This window comes from Crassostrea angulata, chromosome 1 (assembly GCF_025612915.1).
Source record: "Crassostrea angulata isolate pt1a10 chromosome 1, ASM2561291v2, whole genome shotgun sequence".
Lineage (NCBI taxonomy): Eukaryota > Metazoa > Mollusca > Bivalvia > Ostreida > Ostreidae > Magallana > Magallana angulata.
The window spans coordinates 15,695,518-15,703,332 of NC_069111.1; the positions used below are offsets into that span (position 1 = coordinate 15,695,518).

The 7,815-nt window shown below is 32.7% G+C and overlaps 1 protein-coding gene across 2 annotated transcripts; it reads left to right on the forward strand.

The window, feature by feature from the left end:
- Positions 1 to 1,026: 1,026 nt before the first annotated feature.
- On the forward strand, positions 1,027 to 7,498 carry LOC128181720 (leucine zipper transcription factor-like protein 1). Of its 2 annotated transcripts, XM_052850231.1 has the most exons (10): positions 1,027 to 1,163; positions 2,697 to 2,821; positions 3,013 to 3,207; positions 3,688 to 3,826; positions 3,926 to 4,012; positions 4,145 to 4,192; positions 4,305 to 4,367; positions 4,921 to 5,025; positions 5,140 to 5,243; positions 5,498 to 7,498. In XM_052850231.1, the coding sequence occupies exons 1-10, from the start codon at positions 1,161 to 1,163 to the stop codon at positions 5,523 to 5,525; spliced, it is 897 nt and encodes a 298-aa protein (XP_052706191.1). In that variant the 5' UTR covers positions 1,027 to 1,160; the 3' UTR covers positions 5,526 to 7,498. The 2 variants fall into 2 exon arrangements, with proteins under 2 accessions (XP_052706191.1, XP_052706200.1); XM_052850240.1 differs by lacking the exons at positions 4,921 to 5,025; positions 5,140 to 5,243; positions 5,498 to 7,498 and adding an exon at positions 4,502 to 4,910.
- Positions 7,499 to 7,815: the final 317 nt, after the last annotated feature.

Sequence of the window (7,815 nt, forward strand, 5' to 3'; positions counted from 1 at the left end):
TATTCCAAAAACGAAGGGCCCGGTGCGTAAGTGTTTAGTCTCAGAGTATATAATAGATAAATGCGCGTCGTTTGATAACGTATCCAGAGTGGGTTTGCTTGGTTTGGGAAAGCTAAAATCATATATTATAGGTTTATATCCTGTGGAAAAAGTTTTTATTTATTATATAAGCAACAGTAAACTTGTTTTTTGGTCCAACCGTTTTGATGCGGTATGGGGGGGGGGGGGGGTTCATTTTCAAGAAAAAAAATATCCTTCTTTTCAGGGTCAGCAAATATTATTTATAAGGGGAATAACTCAATTTTCTTGGACCCCCCCCCCCCCTTCTTCCAAAATAAAATTCACCAATGCTGTTACATCGGCATTAATACTAAATTACTAATACTTACAAATTTTATCCTTCCGCATATTTGTAGTTAAAATGTTTCTTTTGCATCAGTTGTAAAATGATATAATTATCGTGCACAACAATCGAACACCCTCAAAAGGTTTTTGTTTTTAAAAAATCTCCCTTAAAACTCAATTGCAAACCGCGTCATATTGTCTTCGATCCTCTCTCATATGGCCTGTGGTTGTGCAAAAAGAAACATCTCATTGTTTAAAAATTCATGTTTAAGAGTGAAGCATATTCATTTTAACAATACTTTATGGAATCATCGCAGAAATAAAAACATGCAGCACGTAGCATCGTTTTTGGAAGAGAGAGAGAGAGAGAGAGAGAGAGAGAGAGAGAGAGAGAGAGAGAGAGAGAGAGAGAGAGAGAGAGAGAGGACCTACCCCCAATAATTTGGAAAGAAAAAAAAACCACAATATAGTAAGTTTATAAACTTTCCCACTAAACTTGACTATAGAAATTTCAGAATTAATAATGTCAGGACTATCTTCGTATCCCCCGACCCTTTCATGAAAAACCCAGGTAATAGAAAGTTACAAATTTCAAATAGGATAATTATGTTTAGTATTAAATCGAACAATTTAACCCTTTGGACCTTTGTGGTTTCTTCCGAGGCTGTTTATCTGATTGTCGGAAAGGTGCGATTGAGCAATCGCAGCACGAGTTATCTTTTTTACAACCTCGATTTGGGGTTCCTGTCGACAGTGACGCTGTTTACACTTTTCCCACAGCTTTAGATAAGATTGGCGGCGCGGATTAAATCAAAATGGTAATTTCTTCCATTAGTTATTTATACATTATGAAAATATACCAATGAATTATAAGTTTTGTACCCAAGAGACTTTATTTTGCGATATCATATCTTTCGAATTTCCTCGAAATTCTCATAAAAACTTCCATGCAACCTCTTCTTCTTTTTTGGCAAAGGATTATTAACCTTTTAGGTTACAACCATTCGCAAACTGGGTTAGTGACTGAATGTTTTTTCGAATATACGTTAAAATTTAATTTAGTTCTATGATCTATGGAAAGGACTCCCAATTTCAATTCCTGTAAATTTATTGTAAAGATGTTAGTGGCAACCTTTGCTGTAAGATTATTTATTTTCTACATTCTTATAAGGCAGAAACAAAATGTTAGGTTCATTTTACATTCAAAATAGCATAACAAAGACTCCTCTGGTGCCAAAATCCCTCATTTTTATTTGCATGTTACTTATGTAATCCGAGATTCCCCCGACTCTAACCCCCGCTTTTATATTGTGACGCATGTCACAATATAAAAGCGGGGGTTAGAGTCAGAGGAATCTCGGATTAGTTACTATGATGACTGTGTATCATCCATTCTGATTCAAGTAATTGAATGAATTCTTATATATAGACAATAATAAATATAATACTATGTAAAGTTCCTTACATTGTACATGCCATTCTACCTAGACGGAATGTTATTGCTATAAACACAGATGTCCTACAGACCCAGTTTAACAATAGAATTCGTACCATATACTCGCTTCGTAGCAAATACAAAAAATATATTGCTCTGTATCTTGCCTAAATTTTCTTATGATTGGATTTGGTTTCAAATACCTACTATGTTGCTCTTTTATAATCCCATTTTTCCATATTAACTGTTTTTGCAACGAAATCACTGCCACTTTTAATTAACATCACATTTGAAAGTTCGCCGTTTACGGTCGCCATGTAAATGATAAAATCCGAGACATTCCAAGTGCAATTTCCGATAAAATGGCAGGCAAATTCAAATGTGTATATTAACAAAATGCCTGGGTATGACCCATTAATAAATGGATATTTTGTGGATTTAACTATATATGCATGTTCAAAAAGATTTGTAATGAATAAAAATGTGTTTTTCCCCTGCAGATTACTTTTAACAGACTTAAAATTGATGTGAAGCAGATCCGCTTTGCGGCTGCTACAGTGACAGTTTTTGTGATGAATTCTTACTGTGACCTGAGCGTAGCCTGGTCACTGTAAGATTATTCTTTCTACATCCTACCCAACCCTGTGATAAAGTTGAATTACTGACAGCATAGCATCCTACTAAACTAAATTGTTTGCTAAACTATATTGAGTTTTTTTTGCACACAGTATTAGCACAAATGTTCAAAAATACACTAGATTTCTGATTGTGTCAATTGAACAAGGACAAATCATAGGGTAATATCATGTATGCAAAGAAAAATAAGTTGTTTCAAAATCAAACACTTGAAACAAAGTTGTGAAAATTATATTTATTGTAAGGAAACAAAATTGATCTGTTTACATTTCTATTTCAGTCGAAGCTTGGAGTTAATGAGCACCATCAGGCTCAAGTAGTGAACTACATGAGGTTTTCTCGTTACCAAAGAGGCCAGAGGTTGAGAGCTGTTGAAATGTGTTTTGAGGAACTGAAAAGTAGCAGGTGGTTTTTCAACATCATATGCACCAATTAAATTGTCCATCTATTGATTTTTTTTTAAATTTTACACACACACACAAACTGGTAAAAGTGTATTCCAAAGGTTTTATTAAGTAATGTTTCTCTTTCACAATTTACCAGACAAGATGTATTTGTTTTATATATTATTGGTATTGTACTTGTTTAATGAACAGATTGGATGAAACGACCTACACGATAGATGAGGTGACAGAGATGTTGGATGGTTTGCTGTCTGTTGTGAGAGGAGAAGTGGAGGGGGAGTTAGACAACACAGCTTACACCAATGTTCTACTGCTCAGGCAGATGTTTCAGCAAGCAGAGAAGTGGCATCTCAAACTACAGGCTGATATCTCAGAATTAGAAAATAGGTAAAATTAGTTCAGTAGTTGTGGTTTCTTCCTCTATCTCAGATGTTTCAGCAGGCAAAGAAGTGGCATCTTAAACTACAGGCCGATATCTCAGAATATTAGTAATTAGGTAAAATAAGAAATTATAAGAATAAGAAAAAATTTTGTGTTTTACCTGCTGTTTTTTAAAGTTTGAAAAATGTACATGTACTCAGATTTGTGATTCCTATGAAAACTGACAAGAAATGTACTTGATTCTTTTGCGCATATTTCCAAAGATCAACTGTTAACACAGAGTAGCAAGCAAGATTTACAGAAGGAGAGGGAATGGGAATTGGGCTTCAATCATGTTTCTATTGTTAAATTAATCTTTTACTTGTGGAAAAAAAACAGCCTAGTCAATCAGAAACTAGAATTTACTGCCAATATTTTAGGTCTTTTGATGTAGAGATTTAGTTTTGTGTCACAAATCAAAGTTACCTAAATCTCGTTGATTTGTAGAGAATTGATAGAAACAATAGCAGACTTTGAGGAGAGGGAGTTTGCTGGGACAACAAGAGATACAGATTTCAACAGTGTACTGAGGAAAATGAAGTTGGCTCCCATTAATGAATCAGGAGGGGCAGCGTTATTACACATGGTGTGTTCATGTTTCCACTTCCTTCTTCTCTTGAGAAACTGCATTATGTATCTATCAATTTAATTTGATTAACATGGTGAATTTTCTTTCCTGTTTTAGAAAATTGAAGAATTAGAAAAAGAAAATCTCAAACTCTCTGAGCAAAGAATACAGCTAGAAAAGCAGGTCAAATCTTTAGGAGGATCAGTAAGTCACCACAATGTTTGATAAATGGAACTAAGGAATCTTTTACCCTGGTAGTTTTAACATAGTGTAGACCAGATGTAACTATAATCAAGATCTATAATGAAAAATAAAAATGAATTTTTTCTTTTACAGGTAGCTGTTAGTGCAGCTGCTTCCTCAGTTGCTGGCGGTTCTAATCAGGTACTCGCATGTGCATTCTTTCATAGCATGGATACATTGTATAATCTGGTTACTCTGCAAATTATCAGATTAAAAATGATGATTGTGTCATTTTTGAAATCGATTTTTTTAGAATGATGGAGAGGTGAACGATCTCAGGAAAAAATTGGCTTCACTTGAGTCAGATCTTGATTCTGTAAGTACTGAGGGTTTTTTCTCTATAATTACTTGTAAGAGAATAATGTTATATCTATAGTTCATTAATGATGAAATCATGTGAAAGAAGTGTAAATAAATTAACTAACTGTATATTTTGTTTTGAATACTCAGACATCGGTAAATATGATTGACAAAATTGCTGTTGTTTGTTTACAATTTTGTTGGCGCTAACTGCTTACTCTAAAAAAAATTAAGAGAAACAATGTCATTTCATACTTTCTCATCTGTGAAATGTTTTGCTGCTTAATGTTAACTAGTTACCAAGTAGCTTCCTCATGCATGGTTTTAATAATGAATTGGTTTCTATACTTTACAACATTCTGTTGTATTTGTAAATGCTGAAAGATGGACTTAAAATTTATTTGTGAATTTTTTTGGTATTAATTTGATAATGCTGATAAAATTCTTACTAGGTATCAACTTGGGGTAGGTAATGCTATCCTAATTGTGTGAAGCCAAAGCGTCTTGAATTTTGAAATTATAATTCAAGAAGAAAGCATAGATAGTTCAAATATTTATTGATGTTGTAGACCAAGAGAAGCAGTGCCAACTCATCAAATTCAATGGAGAAAGATTTAGTTTCTACAAAACATGAGTTGCTTAGAATCAAAGAAATGTTAGAAATGGCAGAAAAGGTATGAGAGCTAATATGAATACTAGAATACCTAATCAGAATTCAAAATCTCTGATTTTCCTGTAAATTGATGCAGTGTGATTTGCTTTTTAGCCATAAATATGTGTTTTATTAGGAACTAGAAAAGAAAGTTAGCCAAACCAACCCATTTAAAAACTTGAAGCAGATGTTAGTGAAGAAAAATGACCAACTTAAAGAACTCAGAAAGAGGCTGTCAAAGTAAGTGGTAGCAATTGTGGGCTGTGGAGAGTTGCACATGGAAGTTACCAACCTTCAACTTGTAAAAGGGGGTCTGAAGTTTTTAAGAAAGTCCTTTTAAAATTGTGCACCCCAGAGCTTGGGGAAAGGGGATAAAGGAGATACTATGAATTCAAGGTGGTTTTAAGAAGTTTAATGCTTGTGACAGAACACTTATTAGTAATGAAGAATTAAAATGGGGAGATATTTTAGATGTTGAAATTTTATGTTTACAGGTATGAGAAGGTTGATGATGCAGAGTAAACTAGTAAAACTAGTGTTCAAGATACAATGGCACCTGTTTCATCCCCAAAAACAGAAGGAATAACCACAGATGAGAACATTTTCAATGAAGTAGACATTTGTAGATTTACATGGAAACAAAGATGTACACACAGATAATGCATGGGTTGAAAACACCAACGTATACTAGCAAAAATAATATCTAATTTTTAACAACATTTGATGCCTCTCTTTATCTTTTACCTTCAACATTGCTTGGAATTGGCATTATAATTTATCTTTTCATTGCATGACAGGTAATGCTTGAATGTACATATTTGATATAGATTTTTTTGCCAAATTTATTTTTTTTATGAGATAGATAGTATTTATTTATTTACAAATAGAATAGTGCAAAGCAATGTATATCAAACCCCTTAAAGCAATATGAGCTGTATTTTTTAGAATTTTATTTTGCTTTAAAACCCTGCTAGTATGCTAAGTCTGCGTGTAAACTTGAACTTTTATGATAAATAAGATTTGGAAAAATCATTAATTTTTGTCAGTAGAAAGATTTCTCTTCTAAGGAATATATAGCAGTTCAATTTTTGTACAGGACTACAATAATTCAAATTTGCTTCTATTAAGGCTTCTTGACGGGTTCTCCCACAAAATAAGGCTAACAGAAATTTTAAAATCATGATATTTTTTGTCATTTTAGTATAAAATAATATTTTTGTAAAAAAAAAAAAAAAAATTCCAGCATGAAAATTGCAGCTCATATTGCTTTAAAGAAACAAGTGTATCACAATTCAAAGATCAATTCTGCTAACTGAATTCAGCAACAACTGCTCTTTTTTTTTCTAAATGAAGTGCTGTTTTGATTTTTTTTTTTCATGCTGCAAAGTTCATTCATAAAAAGATGTGCAATTTATCCTTAATTTATATTTGTCAGTTTGATACTTTTATGTGCATATTTGTGTGTTGGTATATATTCCGAAATTAGACTTTGTTATAAATGCTTGATCTGTTATAAAAATGAGAGTTTGTGTGTTAATTTTAACATTCCACTACCTGAAACTTTGAACAGGCATCAACTTTTTATTGTGATGTGTGTTTTCAAAAGTGTGTTCTATTTCATTGGAAGTTTGATAATAAAAAAAAGATCTGTCTTTTGAAAACTAGAATAGCTTATTTTTTACATGCTGAGAATGTTTAAAGATGAATTAAAGGTGTTTGGAGATTTTTTTTGTATAATGTTAGTTGTATTGATATCTGTAAAATTAGTTTAACAGCTGTTTTGTAAACATGCTCACTGGCTTTTGAATACATGTATTTTTGTTTAGTTTTTCGTTTCTTATGCAACCAACTAAAAACAAACAAGTTTTATGAATCCTGATTGTAATAATTGTTACAACTGCATAATTCTAGTACCTATATACAGTATCATTAGAAAATGAGAAATCCTTTATTGGTGAAGTTTGATGTGTACTCATGACATGTTGAAACAACAACAAAATTGATTTTTTTATTTGATGATATGGGATGAATGACAAGAAGAAAAAAAGTACTGTAGATTTCTAAATGTTCAGCAAACATGGATTTGTATTGATTTTACATGTTTATATTGTCACTTTTTATGAAGTCCAGATTGTAGTGGTGTACATGTCAAGAATTAGTGGACTGAGAATTATGAGTTGGTTATACTCAGCTACCCGCCTCAGTTTGAAGTTATACATGCATAAAATGTAACATTACAACCTATAATGTTTTGTGATGGGTGGATAATACTGAATACATGTATTACATGTACTTACTTAATATACCCCAGTACTTTAAGAAACAGAAAAAACTTTTGTTAGAAAATTTCACTTATAGGCCCCTAGATTGATACCTGATGAACATATTATCTCAATAGATTTGTCTGAATCTGCACTATTTTTCATTATGATCTTAATAGGAATGTCGACTATAGGAGCTAGGAGCTTAGTTTAAAGGACGTCTAAATATTTTTTTTTTTAAATTTAAAATTTGATTGAAGACTGATTTGTAAGTATTCCGTCCACTTTAAAGGTATGTGCTTTTTGTTAGCTCACCTGAGCTGAAAGCTCAAGTGAGCTATTCTGATCACTTTTTGTCCGTCGTCCGTCCGTCCGTCCGTCTGTCCGTCCGTCCGTCTGTCCGTCTGTCTGTCCGTCTGTAAACTTTTTACATTTTGAACTTCTTCTCTAAAACCGCTTATCCAATTTCAACCAAATTTGGCACAAAGCATCCTTATGGGAGGGCGAATATAAATTGCAGAAATAAAAGTCCGATCTGTATTCAAAGCGGA

What these genes read in the sequence shown, in the direction of transcription:
- LOC128181720 (XM_052850231.1), top strand. An exon ending in GAGGAACTGAAAAGTAGCAG is followed by an intron (nt 2,822 to 3,012) that starts GTGGTTTTTCAA and finishes TTTAATGAACAG; the next exon opens with ATTGGATGAAACGACCTACA. An exon ending in CTCAGAAAGAGGCTGTCAAA is followed by an intron (nt 5,244 to 5,497) that starts GTAAGTGGTAGC and finishes TTATGTTTACAG; the next exon opens with GTATGAGAAGGTTGATGATG.